This window comes from Etheostoma cragini, chromosome 9, assembly GCF_013103735.1.
Source record: "Etheostoma cragini isolate CJK2018 chromosome 9, CSU_Ecrag_1.0, whole genome shotgun sequence".
Classification (NCBI taxonomy): domain Eukaryota; kingdom Metazoa; phylum Chordata; class Actinopteri; order Perciformes; family Percidae; genus Etheostoma; species Etheostoma cragini.
In genome coordinates this window covers 19,517,753-19,540,135 of record NC_048415.1, presented here as the reverse complement: position 1 = coordinate 19,540,135, position 22,383 = coordinate 19,517,753, and the positions used below count along the sequence as shown (strand labels likewise).

The following is a 22,383-nucleotide window of genomic DNA, read 5'->3' as shown; positions in this document are numbered from 1 at the left end:
ACACTTTGCTTAATCTACACATCTCCTACAAAGTGTTTTGCCATACAGCTGGAGCTGCCGTTTAAGCGGTAAGAAATTGGAAGAAACTACTGTAGTTAAAAAGTTGATCTAGAAAAACAACATTTTCAGGTAAGACGCTTCCATAGTGTTAATGAGGTTGATAGGAGGTGACTTTGATTCAGTATAGTCTTCAGTACACAAACACAAAGTTGCACACAGACACAAAACCTCCAGTTCCTGGAGTTTTTCTACTGAGAAAAGGGAATAGATTTAGTTAAGTTTTCCCAGTAAACACCAGAATTTCCATTTCCAGCATTCAACCCTATCCTTGTCTGTGCTGTTGTATCGTATGCTAGCAATCAAACTGCTCATCAATACATGAATCATCATTTTCTAATGGTGCAGTATTTCACCCCGTGGCCAACACCGGATCTACAATTGGAGGAAAAGTAGAAAGAAAAAATATAGCAGTGAAACTCTACAACATATTGATGTAAGCACTCAAACTTGGAGGATTTGAAGCCAAACTCATAAATCCATCCAATCATTAATGAAGGAATCGAATGGGATCTCCTGAGGGGAGCATCATGGCAGTACCGGCCCTTTCCATCTGTCTTTCTTTTCATACCCTTACAACTCACTGTGAAACTATGTAACCGCAGCTTTCTTTCTTTCCTTGTCCCTCACTTATGCTACACTATTGCCTGTACACCAAGTCAGCTTTATCACAAACAATACCTCTAGCTCTAAGCATTCCAGTTTCACGTTATCCTGAATTCACCTGAAACCACCAGATTTTGTAGGATCTGCTGACAAATATTGCAGCTGCCTGTGTGTATCTACAATACAACCATCATTATCTTCAGCCACAGCCTGTTCTTCCTATTCCATCCTCTTTGACCTCATCGCTCAGATCTGTGGACATACAGGTAAGGTGGGTTAGGGGCCGTTAATATTAATCGTGAATCTTTCAAGCTCAATCAAATGAGCTGATGTGGGAGTAGTGGGTCTCAAAGGATGAATTAGTTTAATACAGAAGCTCAGCGGGGGTGTTTCTCTTGGCCTCTTTAAATATGAGTTATGCATCAGTTCTTTACACAGTCTTACATTTTGGTTTTATAAGGGTCCAAACAGGTGTGTGTGTGTGTGTGTGAGAGAGAGAGAGAGAGAGAGAGAGAGAGAGAGAGAGAGAGAGAGAGAGAGAAAAAGCGATATGGAAAAAAGTACAAAGGAGAATTTATTTTGTGCACACCCTTGTGAGCATATTGGCAGTTTGAGTATGCAGGTGAGTGAATGTGTGAGCTTGAATAAGTTTCATTTTATGCATGAGTACAGAGGCATTTCTGTATGAATAATTGTATTGGCCTTTGACAGGAAAACACAGAGCAAAAGAGAGAGAAAGAGACTAAAGCACAGAGCCAGAGAGAGAAAGGGGGGTAGAGGTTAGGGGTTTGTGGGGGAGGGAGAAAGTGTGGCAGGAAATGAAATGGGTTATTTGGTAAAAGATGCTGGGGGGCTACAGAATTGTTTTCACCCCAATCTCTGCACTGCAGAACGATTTCAATACAGCACAATACTTTAGGTCTTGCCAAAGAGCAACGTGTTGGAGGGGTGATGAGGGAGGAAGAGAGGAGGGAAGGGAGATGGGCTGAAAAGGAAAGAGAAATGAGTAAAAGAGTGATACAAGGGACAGAAGAAAAAGTGTAAAGAAAGAAGTTAATGAGAATTAATGAAGGAGAGAATTAGAAGAAGGGTGGTTGAAAGAGTAGCAACAGGGGTGAAGATGTATTTAGAGAAATACATGTAAGGAAAGACAAAATAAATCACATTTGATAAAAATGTACAGAGCAGGGAGGGAGAGAGGAAGGACAGAAACTCAGATCTAATCACAATGATTAGAAATGACGCCAGAGAGTATATGGGAGTGTACAATATTATTAATAATAATAATAATGAATAAGCATCAGGTGTGCTTCCTCTCGAGTAGAAAACCAACTCGAGGACATTGCTGTGTACACACATAGAGGATGTTGCTATTCAATTTATTTTGCTGAAATTGACCTGGGAGTTCTTTAAACCACCTGTGATTGCAACTGAATGTTACTGTAGTGTTGTGAGGTGGTGATTGGACAGTGTGTGCCTTTTCCCACATGTGTTGTGTTATGCCCAACAGTGCTCTGCTTGTTGTTTCTGAGTGATTTGCTTGAGGAGTTCAGGAAATGAAATTAAATGAAACAATAAGACTGAAAAAGAAGGGAATGCAACATGGTATTGATAGAGAAAATGAAGGAGGATACTCCACAGAGGGCCATGGGAAAGATGGATAGAGAGGAAGAGGGACACGGGTTGAAAGATGATTTGGATATAGCTATTTGGATAGTGCAATCAGAGTAATTTCCTTCTATTAAGAGGCTCATTCACAGTTTTGACCTCACACTACATTCTGCATTTAAAATCCCAAAAAGCACACGTCTACCAGCTATTTGGATTCTGTTGCGAAAAACCATGAGGAAAACACTTCATTTATGCATCTCTTTCTATTTGTTGATTAATCCAGATGCTTATGATTGTCTCACAGCTCAGAACTATTTTCATGCCTGTTTTCTTCCTTTCACCTGACTGGCTGATGGGCTGATTGAGTTCTTTCTGTAGAACAAACAGCGGTCGACTAGAAATGATTTGCCTAACTCCTGCTCCAGGTAGAATCACAGTGATTTGATGACCCGTCCTCAGCAGTAGACTGAGACAGGTTAATGTGTTTTCTCCACAACAGACTAAACAGAAAAAGGCTGCTGCTATCAACAAGAATGGCATTTCATTTTTAAAAACCACAAAGGAAAACAAGACAAACACAATATACATGTATATCAACGTATATGATTTATCTTAACCTTTAAAACAACTTATATTCATTCTATCTGTGGGTTCTTGAATCTAAATACACTAAATGTATTGTATTTAAACCCATATGGACATTTTTCACGGCAGACATTTTTGACTTTTCATGGCAAAAAAAAGGCTTAATTCCATCAAGTGTCCTAGTGAGCTATTTCAGTGAGTCAGCATACACAATACCAGGGCCTCTCCTTAGTGGAATGCGGCCATCATTAATGGTTTGGAATACAGCTGTGCTTTTCCTACTATGACATGTTAACATGTCTGCTGTGAAACAAGTCTATTAACCCTGTCATATAAGGTAAGAAAGGGAAATGTGTCGTTATGAAGAATGAAGACGTCCTATTCATAAACAACACTCCTTATTAGCTTAGGAAATGAAGTTCCTCATCAACAAATTGGGTTTGCTCAGATGCCATCTTACCATAAATGTCCTTACTTTATATGATTCTGAGCACCTCAGCCTTTCACTCTATGTTGATATAAAGTAAAAAAAATAAAGTTGTCTTTGTTGACTCTGGTAACTAATCAAACTCAATCTGCTGATGAGGACCGTTATTTCCTACACACAATGCAGCGGCTCATTTATTTTTCTTTCAATAAAACCGTTCCCCCTGCACACAAAAATAGTTGGATTGTCATCTTTGGTTTCCAGCGTGAACTAACTGTCACGCTTCTGTATTAGATCAAAAGGGTTACCGTGTTTTCATCTATTCTAAGAAATGTGGGAGTAGGCATTTCTTACAGCATTCATTTAAATATTTACACCTGTGCTTCTTCTACTGTGACATCTCAACATGTCTGAAAAAGGCTTGTATGTATGTTTGTTAACCACAATGAAATACTTATGCTTGTGCTATACGGACAGTACATTTATCGTTTTAACATGCAAAATAATCTGAAATACTTAACTTGTTCTGGTTATACACTCTTAGTACCAATTCCTTAAGTTTGCATACCATGTGCTCTTCCATACTGTCTGATCTGAATTATTTTGTAGAATGTACAAAACCAGAAGTGATACGTTGACTGTGTTGCACAGCTTGATTGATTTTCAGTCCAAAGGCTCTGGACACCCACATAGGAACTACATGATGTAACCAAATTCTTTGTCCTAATATAAATAAGTCGAGGTCTAATGGGGCGATCCATGCAGATTCATTGTATTTCCCCACATGTGCCGTTTTCCTTTCAATACTTTCCTGGAGCAACAGGACAGACAGACTTTTACATCTTTGTGTAAATGGATCAGAAACATTAAGATAATATTTGACTATTGTATCTCATCATAATCAGTGGAAGAGCAGAATCCCCCAGAGGTGCATATTGTTTATGTCTCTGTTTTGATTTTCTCATATCTGTGAACAAATGTTTGTTCCAGCTGTGGGGAAGCCATATATTATTCATTATTGTATCTCAACACATGGCCATCAAATTGACAGGCTGTATTGTGCCTCATTAATCACTTATTCTGCTGAAGAATCCAGACTTTACCGCCGCACAGTCCAGGTACACCACTAAAGATTGTAATCCATGCATCTTTACTGACAGCCCCAGATTAAGACAGGAACGTAGAGGAGGGCAAGGACTTTTTTAAGATGAGGATCTAGTGGAGCTGGAGTGCTAACACTGAAATGTCCACAGCCTCTCTCTTGTTCTCTCTCTCTCATAAATAATAACAACACACAGCAGAAACACAGGCCATCAATAATGAAGCTCTCCAAACTGCTTCTAAACAAAGAATTGCAGCTTCTCAAGACATCCTCAAAGGTGTTTTGCTGCTTGCCTAAATAATCATTTCACATAGAGAGCAGAGGCAGTGCAGCGGATGCAGGTTGATATGCCACTCTATAGGCTACAACGGGGTTGTGGGGGGGGGGGGAATCTAACCTTGTTTTTAACCAAAGGACAACGAACACGATAATCTGGATGAACTGGAGGAAATAGAAGCTGCGGATATTAAATATCCAACACAGGATATAAGCCACACTTTCCTTCAGGCCAAATTCCTCTAGAACAGCGCCGTTGTTAAAGTTGGTAAAAGGGTGGTCAATCATTTGCTGTAATAAGTTATACTGTATATTGGGGCCCAAGGCCATATAATTCACAGCTGTCGTCAAACAACTTGGCCAGACTTCTTCCCTTCACTCTCATGACTGTTTCACTACCTTCACTATGTCAGGTGGAGTTTTTAATTACCTTTGAGGTAGTGCAGCTGTTTGGGGTATGGTAACCATGGTGAAAGGGGTTTTCAAGGTAGACTGCGGAGTTTGCTCTTCAGTCAATCTCTGTACCAATTGGAGGAGGAGGTAAGCTAGCACAACGACAAAGTGACTCCAGTGATTCTTTGTCGTCTTTTGGTAATTATTTTGAGAACACTAAGGACGTACAGCAAGCGCAGAAATAATCAGTAAACAACTAATATTTTATTAATGCTCTTTCATTCCAAAATTGTGTGATAATTTTTTCCAACATCTTCTAAAAACCATTAAGTTTGGTCCCATTCAATAAGAAATCCAAAACACATTGACTACAGCAAATCCTTACAAACAGTTAACATGCATTTTTCACTGTTATTGATCCAACTCCAGACCCTTTATTGATCTCCATGGTGTTAATGCACTGGCACACCTAAATGCTGCATAATATTTTCTTTCTGTGTAGAAGAATGAAAGATTATTGACAATCAGACCCAGGGCAGTAGGCTTAACATGACCTCTGACCCATGATCCATGTCCTTTTTCCATAAGTAATGACCTGTAAAGCCTCAGCTCTGCCTGCTGTCTTTGTACGCATAATTATGGAACACACAGAGCTCGAGAAGTTGGACTAAAGGTCCAACGTGCTTGGTGGTCTTTTCAAATTCAGGAAGTTGAGGAAGAGGAATTCTGATGGTGCATTAACTGTTTTCACTTAATTACTTTCACTCAGATCAACACCACATTTTTTATCATAAAAACAGTAATAGTCTTTGATTTACTCCAAGGCCTTATATACATCAAATGGAGCTCATTTTTTAAAACAAGCTTTGGAAAAAAGGCAACTGCCCAAAGAGAGAAAAGCCAAATGTAAGACTAGACCCACATTGCACCACAAAAGAGGGCAGCGTCTGCACATAATCTAATATTTACTATGGTTCAAGCCATGTTTTTTTGGCTGAGAGCCAGAATCAATGTGAAAGACAGGACGCCATCAACAACAACTTTGTACCAACTGTGATGTGTTACGGCTCAATCAAACCGAGTGAGGTTTGTGTTGCTGAATTCACTTTGATATTTTCTGCAAATACCACATCTACTTTTTTCTCTTATTTATTTTCCTGTTTTCCCTCAGCACTTTAATCAGCTGCTCCATCCCTCACTGATCCTTGTCATGGCTGCTCTGTGGGCCCACAAAAACAGTGCACAGACATTTCTGATAGACACATTCTCCACACAGCTGAGAGCAAAGACAAGCTGCCAACTACTCCTGGGACAAAAGGTGAAAACCTCACACACACACACACACACACACACACACACACACACACACACACACACACACACACACACACGCCTCTGTCACAACTGGCTGACTTACAGCATATGGATATTCCCCCTTTCACATTGCCTGATTCAATGCTACTGGACCTGACAGGAAAGCTCCTTTTTTGCGTTGAGTGTGTTACGATTGAATTCAGAGTCGTGCTAACAAATAAGGGAAAAAATCCCGCAAAGGGAAACTCTTTGGTGCTTTCTTCGTGAATTCCCTGCACAGTCAAGTACGTCTGGTAAATGTTATTCCAACATATGCCTGTCTCTCTTTCTCTTATGCCACAGGGACGCAGCATCTACCTCTGAGGTCTACCCACTCAGCCATGACTGGCCAGCGACTCACCGATCTCGCAGCTCTCTCCAGAGAAGCCCTGAGGACAGTAGCAGCTATAGCCATCACCTTCCTGCAAGCAGCTCCCTCCATGGAGACAGGGGTTGGTCTGGCATGGGTTATTCTCCCCTGTAAAGGCAGAAAGAGTTGGAGACAACTATGAATATATTATTTATTTTGTACAGAGAAAGAGCATTACAAAAGTGCCTCGAATGTTGACAAACTATGACAGGCAGTAAGCAAGCATTATGCCCCCACATTATCCTGGGCGCATCCTCCTGCTGCTCTCTGACAGAAACAGGGAAAGAGTAGAGTGGGACTGACAGTACGTAGACTTGTCCCGGTCTGTATGACTTTCTACAAGGTGATGGATTGGCTGTTGTTGCGTCTGTCGTGCCCCTGTTTATCATGACTGATGCTCGCCAGGCGAAGGACAGTGTACTGAGTCAACCCCCTGCTGTTGTTCTCCTGCCTCTCATCCCAGGTCCGCTTGATAAGCCTAGGCCTTCGTAAATCAGACGATCATCGCCACTCATGCATACTGGTTTCAGTCGCACATTACTGCAGGAGGTGATAAACACATTTTATGTTGCTGAGCTATAACTCTGTGAGTCTTCATGGGAAATATTTTGGCAGATGTATGGCCAAGATTGAGGAGATTAAGTTGTAATTATTGCTCCTATATTTTAGAGTGGGACAGAGGGTGGAGGAGACCTTCACAAGGACGGTTAGACCGCAGAGGGGGCATAAGGATTTTTTATTTTGTATGCAAAGGACTGTGGCGAACCAGCTAGATTAAGTGTCTTTTTATTATCCAATCCTGCAGGATTGCAGCCCCTGACACAGTCTGTCAGACCATCTAATACACTGCATCTTCTCCATAATAACACCCAGACTTACTTAATGATGTATGAGCAGAGAAATGCTGTGCAGAGCACAGAGTGCAGTTCCCCTGCAAGTCTGGGAATACTTTTCATTTGTATGTGTGGGAGTGTGTTTATGCATGTGTGTACCCATGCAAGCAAATGCATGTGCATTTCTGGATGTTTTCTGAGCGTGACTCAGTACATGGGAGTGCGTGTTCAAGTTCTTGTGAAACTGGGTGACAGACTCCCTCCGCTGCAGAGAGGCTGCTGTTGATACACAAGGCAGGGGAGAGTCTGGAGAGGCTGCCTTTGAAAATACATAAAAGTGATTCGCTGAATGAGAAAAACCATTAGAGACAGCCTCATTTCTTAATTCAACAGCAGGGAGGGAAAAAAACACTGTATGTGATTTGAAAACAAACAGTGCTTAAAGGTTAATGATGTATCGATGGAGATGGTAAAATACGTAAGTGCTAAGCACTGAATAAACACGCAGGATATGGTCAATGAGTGTGTCTGGTTAGGTCTGAATCTATCCATCTATCCACATCCATCCATCCTTTAATGGGTGGATAATGCCAGTCTTCATAACAGATTCATAATAGATTTTGCCACTAGCATTTGGGTAATTTAGCTATTTTCAAAATCATGCAAAGGTTCCAGTATTAGGGCTAGTGTGAAGCAAATGCTACATCCACATCAGTTTGTGTTTCCTCTTACCTTAACCCCAATCCAACCTTACCCTAATACCAACCAGTGATCTGAGCAACACTTAACCATAACCTGTTGTTAGTGCCATTTAAACAAAAAGTGTTGTGTTCTTTTACGTTAACCACTTCCAATGAAGAGTAGCTTGTAGCTTTACCAGCTACGTCCTCAACACGGTTAGTTATGACAAATCATGAAGTTAATCTGTACTTAGAAAATGTGACTTTCATTTGTTTAATCATGCTCAAATGATTGGTTTACTGTTGCCACATGCTTGACTATGCTCTCTTTTCTGTTGTCACATCACGCAAAGGTGGATAAAAGCATGTCACCAACAGTATCTTTTGTGTGTTTTCATAAGGAAAGAATAGGTGAAGGGGGGAGATGGTTCCTAAATCTACTTTCAGTGCTGCTGTCCACAGCAGCTGTTTGGGCAAATCAGGTGATGTGATGTGGAAAGCCATTTTGACTCAAACTTGGCCTACGCTCACTCTGGGTGGGATAAAGTCAAAAAACTACAATTTTAGAAAAAATAAACTATTCAAGGTGACTTCCCTTTGATACAAAAAAGCTTAGTACAGTAGCTTCCATTCTGACAAGTTGCTTTCTCTAATCCACTGTGAAATTCACTGTCTTTGTGTCATAAAATCCATAAAATGCCAGCTTCAGGTGACATTTGATAGAGTTTAAATAGTAGGAATGTGACATTTGAAGTACTTTAACCATAATATACTGCATAATCATATCATAGCTAAATCTAACATTTACATTACAAAAAAGCTAAACTAGTTCAGCCCACAGGTAGCCAGCCTTTCTTTAGCTGTGTGACAGAACTGCTGTCTCTAAACTAGAAATACACCACATTGTGATTAGTTATAGTTCATTGTTTGAATTTTAAGTTTAAACAATCTAGCTAAAATTATGATATATTTCACTCAAGGCTAGTCAACGTCAAGGAGGCGCCAAAAGAAAAATCAGAGGATCACCAAAGTCTGTAGGATTCATCCTCTGGGGACCAATAACGTCTGAACAACATGTCCATCAGGTGCATGTAGATGTTGTGATAATTCACCTGATATTGAACACTTTGCTGGTGGTGCCAGAGGAAAAGTTTTAGGATCATATAAATCATTAGAATGCTTCTAATCATGATTCTTAACCAGTTAAGCAATACACAATACATAATAATTATTTTAGTTGTGCAAGACATTGATGAAATTAAGATATTAATCCACTAACATCTACTTAGTACTTAAAGTGCCCATATGAAAAAAATCCCTTGTTATGGGATATGGGGTGTTATTTAGTGTCTCTGGTACTTCCACACATACAAACTTGGAAAAAAACATCCATGCTCTTTTGTGTGAGATCCGGTTTCTGAATGTCCTCTGCCTTCAGTCTCAGGGTGAGCTGTTCAGAATCTGCACGGCTTTCTACGTCACTAGCCGAGACAAGGTGGCTAACCGCAGCATGTTAGCCACCTTGGTAGCATGGTAGCTCGTTCTCAATGGCAAAACACTGCTGCTACACACACTAGTTATAATCTCCAAAAGAACTAATTCCTGTCCCTGTTCTGCAGATATTACACAAGTGGCCCTCATCCAAAAGAAGTCTCCCAGCTAATCCTGCCTTGGACTGACCGAAGTTGGAGAAAGAGTTATCTAGCTGATGAGATCTTACCTAGCTATTGAGCATGTGCGACTCCCAACAAAGACAGAACAGAAACCTAAACACACAGGGTGAAAAAGGATCTGCAGAAATGTGCAGTACAACAAAAATAGTTTTTTTTTATGAAAATGAAACCTGTCCAACCTCAAAATACAATTATCAACCTGAAAATGAGCATAATATTGACGCTTTAATACTGGCAAAGTGCTGTGCAATGCTAATGCTCACTGTAAAAAGCTAGAGTACAGGTGTATGAATAAATTAAATGAAAGATGCACTTTGACCAAGAAAGAACCAACATGAAAATAATAACATTTTCGTCTTTAATATTAACAAATAATAAACACCAAAGGTCAGTATGGTCCCATAAAAAGCAAAAGTCAGATAAGTTGAGGTAAAGATCTATGGCAAGAGTTCAGTTCCGTTTTTAAATACTTACATTTAAATTGCTAACATCTCAAAACTTACCCGTGTGCTCTACAAACCCCTCCCTATGCATTAATCTGCTTGAGTCACACTTATAATGCCGAAGATAAGTCTGGCAAGTGAGTAGCTCTACATGCAGTTTTGGTATTAAACCTCAGCTACACAATCGCCTCTCCACTCTGAGTCATAGCCCAGGCAGACATGTATCTGCTGCAGTGAAAAGGCAGTGATGCACACGGTGGAACTGACAGCTGAGGACTGGGTCATCAAGTCGCCTTATTCAGGGAGGTGTCAGTAGCAAAAAGGCCAGACTTCTGATGACAATTCTCCGAGTCAATCACACCACAGAGAGTAATACTGCAGCTCTGTGTGTTGTTAATGCTGTTTTCTTTGCTGTCGTTAAAAATGAGAGTGACAAATCTTCAAAAAAAAAAGAATCAATAAGCTGCTTAGGTTTTAAGTGGATGGCATCACCATCTGAAAAATAAGAACAGAGATAGTGTATTCATGTGTGGGCATGCATGCGTTTAGTGCCTTAAAAAACTTCTATTCCTATTGGTCCATTTTTCTCTATAAAAGAAACCATTTATTGCCATAATTTGACCAGTTCCAGCTAAATTGCCTTAATAAGGAGATAAAAAATGACTTTTCCTTAGCTACCATCCCCCAGTCTGTCAGACTGAGAGCTGAGCTGGAGCAGAATGGGACATTGATCCAATCCGCAGAGAATTAGTAATGACTTATTACACACAAATGAGACTGTGTTGTTCACCATCTGGCCACAAACAGTAGCCTGCAGTCTTGGTGGTGACATCACATGAGACATGTGATGAGACAACAGTTATAGATTGTGACTACGGTAACGTCTCGGTCCAAAGAAATGTTCTGCATGAATGGATGAACACGCACGGAATCAGCCCTTACCATGCAGCAGATAACTTGAAAATGAAATGTGACTGGTTTAGTGTTTAAACATTCATGACGGTTTTCATAATTAGGAGTGTGCATCTTTGTGTGCAAAGATGTGAAACTAAAAATTGATATGCAAGTGAAAAAACTGATGAGGCATGAGACAGAGAGACACTGGTCGTTGCAAAGGAGGCAAGGATACAAATGACATGTTATTATAGAGAAGCACATGTATGAGAGAGAGAGAGAGAGAGAGAGATGGAGAGAGATGGACTGAGAATGAGAGAGAGGAAGAGAGCGAGAGAATGTCAGCTAGGAGGGACAGAAAGTCACAGAGGGAGCTATTATACATTTCCTCCTCTCTTAATGCTTGCTGCTAGCTTATGATTAATTACACACTGGTCTTAAAATAGGTCGCCTCTTCCATTCCTACTGTGTCATTCTTTTTCTGTGCGAAAGACAGAAAGGAAAAAGAGAGAAAGAGGGGAAGCTGAAGCCAGAGAGAAAGAGAGAGAGGGAGGAAGGGAAAGAACTACAGTAGGTGTAGCACTACAGTTTATGGCGATAACAAGAAAGAGAGACATATTAAGTTCAGCTTTCAAGTCTAAGCTTTAAATTTATACTTATACTAATCAAATAGATAATGCAAGGTTGTCTCTCCTGACATTGAACGGATACTGCAACATCTCTAGAATCCTGGGCAGAACTTCTTTGTATAAGTTCTTCTGTGTGACATTTTACTACTCCATGGGGCCATCTTAAGTTTTTCCTATGCCTCTTAGGAGGGAGATTATCTTAGCCTTGTGGCACATTTGTGAAGCCACTCCCCAACGGATCATACACACACCCGGGATTTAGAGCAAACCATAAAAGAGGATTGCGATGAGGGAAATGTCTTGCATCCCATGAAGCCCGGAGCTGAGGGGTTGGCAAATTCAACACAAAGAAGCCTGCAGGAAAGTTCGTGTTGACAGAGAAACTGAACTCTGCAGAAATAACCTGAGACACGCACACACATTTACTGTATACACATGCTTATCAACCGCATTGCTGTACTTGGACTCACTGAACCTTGTAATAGCTTTGCTGAGACAGAAATCATGCCTTGGCCTGTTCAAATGTTCCCACCCTATGATCGTGATAAGCCATCACATGGGCGCAGAAAGAAATGCCCCGTTAAAATGTAATGCTACAGCGCGTCTCTTAAAACGCACTGAGGCACACAGAACAGTAAGAGCCGTATGGATTTCTGCGCTAAACTGCAATGTATGGGCGCAAATACACGTGTTGTCATCATCACTGTGCTATAGTGTGAAACTTTCATACTGTCATTTGCACGATGGCTACGGAGAACATGTGTTTAGTGATGCTACAGAGCCAAAATAGGCATACATAATGCATCTGGGTGAGTGGCTCTGTCAGTGCCAAATGTCACCTAAGCCACAACACATCTGGAGCAAGACTAGGTCAAGAATGTCCTGCAGATCATTATTACTTATCGTTGTGATGGTGTTGTACTCACCAAGGTTACATTTTGAAATCTGGAAAACAGCACTATAGCTACAATAGAGTCCAAGAGAGCCATAAATGAGTTGTGAGATTTCTCACCCTCATTGGATAGCAGGAAATGAGGAAATGAGGGGAGAGTGAGAGGTCCATGGAATTAAACCAAGGACAGTACGGTTATGTGGTACACTATGTAACTATTTGGCTACCAGTGTACCCCAACCCAGGTGCTCATGTTTCTTTACTGTAGCCAACCCAGAGCATAACTGCCTGCTCAGGGCCCCCCCCCCCCCACCATTGGCCACCAGAGGAGCCCCAAGAGCGCTTGAAATGTCCCACGAGTGAGCTTTAAAAAGTTGCATGAGGCCCGCAAATTACACAAAAAAACCATCTCTCATCGTGTCAGAGCGGGTGTTAATGTTTATAACTTGATGAGAGGATGAGGCAGAACTATCCTGGTCACGAAAACAGAAAAAAACACTTTGAGGGTGAATTGGGGGAACAGCAGTCCACTTGTGTTCTGATGTCAGCAAATTACAGTAAGGTTAGTTCAATGTTAGGGCTTACTGTGCATCTCTCGGTCTGTGTGTTTTGCTTGCCATTCACTTCCAGGGCTGTGTTCTTAAACTTTGTGCCTGACATATGTCAGCGTGAAATACAACTATATCTACGTAACTGTTGCTACAGCAATGACTGTTACTGTGCACTGAATCATCTGTATGACCTGAGTGACTCCAAGTTTCCATCTCTTCCCTGACAGGATGGACAGAGTCAGAGAGAACCACAGGTAGGAATCTGATCCATGTATCAGCGGGTCTCCAGACAGGCAAGTCAGCCACTGCAGATGAGCTACAATTACTGCTGATTACACAGCGGAGGAAATATATATAATATACCTCCCGCAAGCACAAAGATGCAGAACTCATTGTGGACCTCAGATGACTTCAAAGGGATTGACTTGCCAAGGTTAGCTACATGGGGGCGGAGAGGAAGGGAAGGAAGGTGGAAGAGAAGAGAAGACGAGCCGGGGAGAGACAAGAGGTTACGTTTACTTGTCGGTGGAGCTGCTCTAGTTTGTGCTGATGATGTCAGCGCCTCAGTAGTCAATCTGCACTTTGCAGAGTGAGACAGTCCAATGTGTGCAGAGGCTGACAGTCTGCAGCTAGGGGTATTACACCAAACGCTTCAGCAATACAGTCCATGAGGTCCTACACACATCAAGGAGGGTCATTGGGCTCGTCTCCCCAAAATCAAGCTTCCACCTCCTCTTTTTAAACCACTGCAACTGTCAGTCAAAACCAGTGGTACGCCAGATAAATCCCACACTTTATGATTGTATAGAAAAGAAGAAAAATCATGCCCTATATATATATATATATATATATATATATATATATATATATATATATATGTTTTTTTTCTAGCAATAGCAACAGAAATATGCCCACAAGAGTATTCTGCATCATTTAATGTTGAAGAATTAAAACACAGGCTGTCTTTAGTAGCTCAAGCTATTCATTTTCCGTTAGAGGCTGTGTCTCATTCAGCTCTACAATCACAGTTTTTGATTGACCACACACTATAAAAGAGCCTTTCAGTGTGTGTAGTGATATAACAAATCTGGACATGTGGTTGTAAAGACCACAAAACTACAACACGGCTAACACAAGGGGTCACAAACGGAATGAAGTCAGCTGTTGTAAGGAATGATAATGTAATAGTCTTTTGATCTCCCCAGCACAGGGAGATCGGAGCACCTGGTCAGCTACTGAGCCTTCCCAGGCTGGCAGGTAGTCAGTGCTCAAAGACAACTGACAGCTTGCCAAATCTGGGCTTGAACCCAGCTTGACAACTTGAAAAGCAGCAGACGCCAACATGCACCCGGTGGGAATGTGTTCACATCTTAAAGAGAGGGTTGTGGATGGAGCAGGTGTGGCGATGTGATTACTGTACCCACGTATGCACTCACCTTTGTGTATGCGTGAGAGTGTGTGTGTCCAGGGGTGAAAGGGGAAAAAAACAACACTGGATGCATACTGCAGTCTGTAAACATTTCACTACAGTAGTGCATTAGTTATTAATGAGCATGCTGAAAGCTGCAATCAACACCGGATTACTCAAATAACTACGGCTTGCCAAATCTGTTTAACTGGTCCAAGTTATTATTTATTTACATACTGCTATTATCAATGTACATTCATATCGTGAGGTGAAAAATCAACCCTACAAGTGTATATGACAAAAAAGAAATTGAGCTGTGGAGACGCAAGAAGAAAAGAAGGTTCTAACTTGAAAGTTAGAATATACTTTCACACAAAAAAATTACAAAACAAAAATACATAGACGGTTTGTGATTCTATTTCCCTTCCATTTCAGCTTCACCTCTTTTCAACTGCATTAAATGTTGTCCTCCTCTCCTCTCCTCAACACACACACACACACACACACACACACACACAAACACACACCACAGCTGAGTGGATTTACGCACACGTTCAGTCCCCTCTGTCTCAACTGGCTGACTTGCAGCATATGGATATTCCCACTTTCACTTTTACACACACACACACACACACACACACACACACACACACACACACACACACACACACACACACACAATGAAAAAACATGACACTTGCAATTAGCTCCAGTGCCAGAAGCCTGAGACAGCAGAAAGCAGCCGATGCGCTCTCAGTGAGCACCTCGTGAACCGAGCGTCACACTGAATCAGGCTGGAGAGGACCGGGAGGAGGAACATGCCAGCAATTCAATACAACCCAATTCAGCAGGCCTGCGCAGGGCGAGTCTGACGAAGAAATTGAGGGTGTATTGTTACAAGAGCGGCACTTGTGGCGTCTTCATTCGTCCTAAATAAATTGCATTATCTTGGCTGTCAGAGTGGCAAGAAAATAATCCATCCTGGCTTATCATCACAAACATTCTATCCACTTTGGATTCCCCCCCCACACACACACACACACACTTCTCTTCAATGTGTCTTTGCTCTCATTTTAAGTGCATTGTGAAATGAGAATATTGAATCAACTACGTTCCCCCTTTTTTCAAATTACCCAACAATCTTCTGGACACACTAAACGTAGGGAGTAATAATTACAGTCAATGTATAATGAATAATTCATATTGGGATTTAAACAACTTGTTTTTTACATCAAGTGAGGCCACAGTGCAATGAACACGCACATATTGATTACCATGCCTTTAAATAAAGTGACACACAGATAAAGGCTGAGTACCTTTTTCAGATACAATTAGACAAGTAGACTTTTACTTGAAATTAATATAGATGCGCATGTGGTGGAAGAAGCCACAGGGGTTTGTTCTTCAAAACATTTAATATCTCCACAAATCCAAATTCAATTTACAAGGGCTATTTTTTTGCCTTTGGGAACCCATTTGTAGTGCTGTGTATATGTCCTATAAGGCAGATCACAGATAACAACACTATTTTCTTATTTTTAAAATAGAAATGATATGCACTCTTCTCTTCTCTCCATTTGGATGTCCCACTGCGATCGGCACAGCTGCTTCAAAGGAATGATACCAATAATGCGACTGGCTGAGAAGACAGTCACTAGACCCTACTGTTTATATTGTACTTCTCTCAAACGTCATGCACATATTGTGGACAAATATAAACAACAATAGAAAGTATGCCTGGACACACTTTCACTGATCTCTTGCACATGACCTAGCATGGTGTGCAGATCATTGCAAAAATGCCATAACAGAAGAGCCCTAAACCAGAGAGAAAAAGCAGGAAACACACACAGACAGATTGGGGATCTCACACTCCCTCGCCTACATGTTTGTATTCCACTGTGTTTACTAGCAAGCAGTTGTTCTGACAGGAGAGCAGCACTATTAGGAGAAGCAAGCTGTGTGCAGGACAAGTTTGCCTGGAGAGCTGTTTAAAACAAAGAAGAACTACTTTACATGATCTCACAGTGCCCTTGCCTGCAGAAACTCTGAAAGAAAGCTTGCTACCCAAAGTCCCTTCAAGGCCCCATTGCTACTTGCAAAGCCCTAATCTTCATAGCTCACTACTGTATATTCTGTAATGTACACCTTCATATCCATTACCCCCACCACTAACTGCAAGAATCCTTCCTCCCCCTTTCATTTTCCTCCCCTGCCTATGACTCCTCCCTGCTGGGACATATCTGTAGGTGTGTCTGACATGCCCCACTTCAGGAGTGTCCTCAAGCCCTCCACTCGCTGTGGGCAGGCTGCTGCATGATGCGTTGTGACTGACACTAGGAGCACTGCCACTGCTCCCGCTCTGCCTTCAGCGGCCTTGAGAGTGACCGAAGTCAGTCAGGCAATCCGGCAGCTCCACAACCCCAGCTGAGTGCACTCATCCTCTCGCTGCCACCTCTCTGTAGCAAGAAAATACTCATACATTTCACTGTTAACCTTGATTACAGGAAGCAGTCTTTCATTTTATCTACGCCCTGTGCTCGCATGTGTGACTGGCTGAGCCTGAATCAAATGGAATATGAAAATGCGAGAGTTGCATCTCCGGCAAGGAAGCTGCTATTCAAACCTTTTTGGGTGTGCTACAGGCATAACAGATGCCATATTTCCACTGGGTCTGCTGAGCAGTTTCACATCATAATATATCCAGATCCTTCTCGTGTAGAGGTAATAAAAGCAGTCTGTGTAAAGTGATGTGAAAAACATCATGGCTATGTACTGCTAGTTTGTCTCCATTGTTTGCCCTCTAAGAGGACAGACCTGTTGGATGCAGATAGAGTGAGGAAATGTTCTTTCCCTAACAGGAAGCAGATTCCTGACGTCAAATCTGATAGCACCTGAATGCTCCATTGTAAGGGTTACCCACATAACCACGACCAGGCAAGCCTCTCCCGCTCTGCACAGCCCCACACAATGACTCCACACAGAAGATCATATTCTTTCTGACAGCCCCCTGCCAACCTCCGTCTGCAGCCATCCCTCCCATCCTTTCCCAATTGGTGGCACACAAAGGTGATGTTGTTCGTTGCTGTATGAAACTCTACGCACCCTCAGGGGCCCTAAGGCTGTGCCTGACAATAAAAATTCAGATAGGGATTTATCATGTAAGAAGTGAAACAAAAAACAACCCTTCTCAGTGAATCCCTGTCTGTGTTTTTGATGGGGGACATCTGGCTTAGCAGAGGTCTTTTCTTATCTGGTTTACAGAGGCAGCTTAATGAAAATTACTACAATAAAATCAGAGGAGATGGCGATGCCTGAATGCTCCAACAAGCAGTTGATGGTTTCATCTGCTGTGTGGCTGAATGTTTAACTTTCGCAGTTTTATTCCTTATTGAGCCGCTTGGTTTGACTGTCTCTCAAAGCCAAGAGGAGTAAATGTTCACCATGTTTGGCTGGTATGGGAATACCGATCATTGTAAACTTCCAATCCAAAAATACAAAAAGTTTTTTTTGGAAAGTTGAAGTTGAGCGAGACCACACATTCTCTCAGGACAAAGCTTTGTGCATATGTGAGCATAAGGCACTGTACTAAATAAACAAATACATGCTTAAAAAGCATATGTTGTGCTCAGGGAAAGAGAAAATTGGAGCTTAGCATCCACAGTTACTGTGTTACTGAATTGAACATACTGTAGCACTTTGGTCTGCCACCCAACTGATCTTTAGAGGGCTGTGAAGTGAGAAATATTCCACAAAAACAACAACAGTTCTGCTGTGGATCTGCCACCAGTAACAGCCAAAAGATTTAGTCATTCATCTGCCATAATGGGAGCTCTGGGTCATACAATCTCGAAAATAAAATACAGCTGCCTGTGATGGGGCTCCTAGAGGCTGAATAATCACCAGGTTTTGTTGTGACAGCAGAGATAATAAAGCATTTTTATAGCGTCATAAAAATGCTGTTTAAGACAGCTTTTCCGTGTTTTTTCAGGCTCACTGCAGAATATTAAACCCACATTTTGATGGTGCATTAGCTTTACAAACATCGCTGCTTGTTTCATTTACTTTTACATATATACATTAAATCAACACTTTCTTTTCCGCAAAATGTCAGTGAACACCCTGCTGCACAGAAAATCCCTCACTGAATTATTTAGTCACTGTGTGTGTTTTACTTTAGTAGTTTAAGAACCAGCAGCACTTTGCAAAACAGCAAATATTTGCCTTTCATATCGCAGCTTGCTTTCATGTTCAACGACCTTTCCATGCACGGCACATGACGCAGTACATGGAGAGACTGAGCTGCTGTGCGTACACACATGTGTACAACACTTCCTGAATGTTGAAAACTGCTGTGAAAACAAATTAAAGATGTCAAATTCGACACGATGTATATATATAATGCGCACCTTGCTTCCTAGAGACTAATAACTTGTGTCTACACGCTCTTTCCCTCCTCCATATTTGGTTTGATTCTCCGCACGCTTTCTTATCTTAACTTGTTGTTATCGGCTGTAATTCTCTCTGTGCTTTGTCTACATCAGCATCATCATCATCATTAGATTTGTCACCTTTCATTTTCAAAACAATCTTAGGCGTCAGAAGGTTTGTCTTTTTTTGTTGCGATCGGTAAATTAGAACAGCTTATTTTTGCTTAAGTTACTCTAGATGTAGTCTATATCCACGGCAATCTACTTCCCAGTAGTGATGGTCGGACGAAGCTTCGCAAACCCCTTCGTCTTTCATTTCTGAGCTCACTAGATGGCGCTCTCTGTTCAACAAAGGGTTGAAAACACACTGAATGACCATTCCTTTAACCTTTTTCTTTGAACAAAGAGCACCATCTAGTGAGCTCAGAAAATAAAGACAGTGGTTTGCTAAGCTTCATTTGACCATCACTATTTCCAGGATTGCTGCCAAAATTTCCACAGGATGTCCCCAATTTTGGCTGGATGTCCGTTACCTTCCGCTTTCTTTGTGTTGGAATCTTAAACTCAGGTCAATCTATCTGTCCAATCTGAGTTTTCTGTTGCTAGACTAAAACAACCTTCCTGCTGCTGTTATGCAGCGGCACGGTGGCTCTGTCTGGTGCTTAGCCCTTCCCAAGACGATTGTGATTGATTTAAAGAAATGTCAATAAACCAGAGCACGTTTTTCTTCAATCCCGGAATGCTGTGTGGACTAGCCAGACCCTCTCCTCTGCAGCACTGTGGAGGAAAACCTGGCAATGGAAGACCACTGTAGATGTTCCAGGCACCAGGCTTGATAGTACAACGTTAGCAATAGCGATAGTTCTGCAGTGTGGGAATGTTTGGAAAAAAAAGCAACCGGTTATGTGGCTCGGTCTGCAGTCACCACTCCCCTCTGCCATTCCTTTTTTCCCCCTGATGCTACTTACACAACACACGCTTGTAATAGGGAACACTATTACCCACAATGTGAGATTACCATCGCCAGCCACACTACAGTGTTTAACCTGGGCCAGAGCTTTCAACATAAAGGCTAATCTGAAGGCGCTGGCATGGTGTAGTGAGAATCAGGGAACACAACACTACTATCTTTAGCAAGACTGTCACCCGTTGGCACCCATGACATAAAGATTAAGCAGTCTGAAGTCACAAGGGAAAGCCTATCTTGGACATTTGATTTGACCAGTAAGTGGAGTCGGCATTGATTACTTTTTCCTGGTCCCTTTACTGTGAAACACAATAATGAGATTTACATGTTTTGTAATAAACAGGGTTTGGTTTTCATAACTGGCCTTCTCTTTGAGCAGCCCTGACCGGCTGAGAGAGGACAGCCTGCTTGGAAGGACACCACTATTTTAGCTGTTTTTTTTCTTTGTTTCGTTGTTTACAGTTCGACGTTACTTAAAGCAAATTCAGTGTACTTTAAACTGGTGTGCATTATCATTAGCAACAGTCACTGATGTACACAAAAGGCTCAGTGGGATTTTGCACCACAGTGTACTTAAGCTCATTTTCAACACTTTAGTTGCTTGGTTATTCCCCTGGTTAACAGGAAACAAAGAGCCTGTGCTCAATCAGTCAAACTGGTGTGTAACTGTTACATCCCACACCACGATGGAGCCCAGTGTCCCTCAAGGCTTTTCTTCAACAAATCCCATTCATTTAATATGCAGCAGTCAATAGCATGGGATTAGGTTCAGTAGGAGTGTTTGATATGGAAAAATTGAGGAATTACACCATGAAAAGAAAGAAAAAAAAAATTGGAGACGAGAAGCAGATAAATGGATGAAAAATTAGGCAATGGGTCGATTTGAGGGAGGAAACACTTTAAAAAAGAAAGAAAAAAGGCAGTGACAAGGATCGTACAGGGAAGACAGAAATGGTCAGACGGCAATTGACTGCTGTTTGTTGTACAACACTGGAGTTCAAGAGGCTATCAAAACATTATGCCAGCGAGAGTCATAACAACGACCAGAGGATTAATAAAAGACAAAGTCAGGGACACAAAGAGCGAGAGAAAGCGGAAAAAAGAAGAAATAAAACAGTAAGGGGACAGACAGAGAGGAGAGACAGAAAGAAGGATAGAGAAAAAAAGATGGGAGACACTCGAAGGGAGAGACAGGAAAATCAATAGACTTCTAAATGCAGCATGGAGAACGTGTCCTCTCGCTGCTCCAGACAGACAGCCTATCCAAGGACTCTCAACAGCCAGCAGACAAACTCAACATCTATCCACAGAGCCCCACCCCAGCCTGTCCTGTCTCCATTTATCTCCCACCCAAAACACACACACACACACACACACACACACTGCATCTCACTATCTTTTTTGGGACCCGCCATTGACATAATGCATTATACTAGTCCCTTACCCTAACCTTAACCATCACAACTAAATTCCTAACCTTAACCCTTACCCTCACCCTAACCAAAACCTAATTTTAACCCTAATCCTAAAGTCAAGTCTTAACCTTCAAACAGCCGTTTAAAGCTGTCCGAATCCCACAAGTATACTGCATTCACAGTTTTTGGACACCACAAATGTAGTTAAATGAGAACACACACACACACAGACACACTTCAGCCTACTGGCTCTTCTCCTCCAAATTTAACAGTCTAATTTGGTTGAGGCCTGGCTGCTGTGTTATAGATGTTGCCAGAGGTCTGATCCATCTTGAACCCGGGACAAGGCTATAGTCAAGAAGGCTATAATTCAGAGGCATCCTGTTCTCTGTCTGCCAAAGTTTCAGACTGGCATTGGCAATTTAAAGGCTGGACAGACTGCCACTATATCCACTCTCCTTGTTTAGTCACCCTACACTACTGGACGCCAGTGGTATGAACCATTCAGGAAAATGTCCACTGCTGAGGGAAATTTCTTAACTAGAAACCTTTTACTTTTGTAACTTTTTGTGGTGTTATAAATAACCATTTCAACAATAAACAAACAAACAATAAACACTGCCTTTAGGATTATACAGAATATGGAAATCAAGATATGAGAAATAAAACTAAATGGGTTTACTTTCTCACAGTGTTCACAGTAAAGGATTAAGACATATTCTCTGTGTGTGTGTGTGTGTGTGTGTGTGTGTGTGTGTGTGTGTGTGTGTGTGTGTGTGTGTGTGTGT

General features: G+C 41.6%; 1 protein-coding gene across 2 annotated transcripts in view; it reads right to left on the bottom strand.

The window, feature by feature from the left end:
* Window positions 1–22,383, bottom strand: part of ncanb (neurocan b) — a 137,511-nt gene that overhangs the window by 45,707 nt on the left and 69,421 nt on the right. For both annotated transcript variants that reach the window (XM_034881613.1, XM_034881614.1), the window contains exon 10: window positions 6,772–6,888. In XM_034881613.1, coding sequence (XP_034737504.1) covers window positions 6,772–6,888 — 117 coding nt within the window. The remainder of the gene's footprint in view (window positions 1–6,771; window positions 6,889–22,383) is intronic.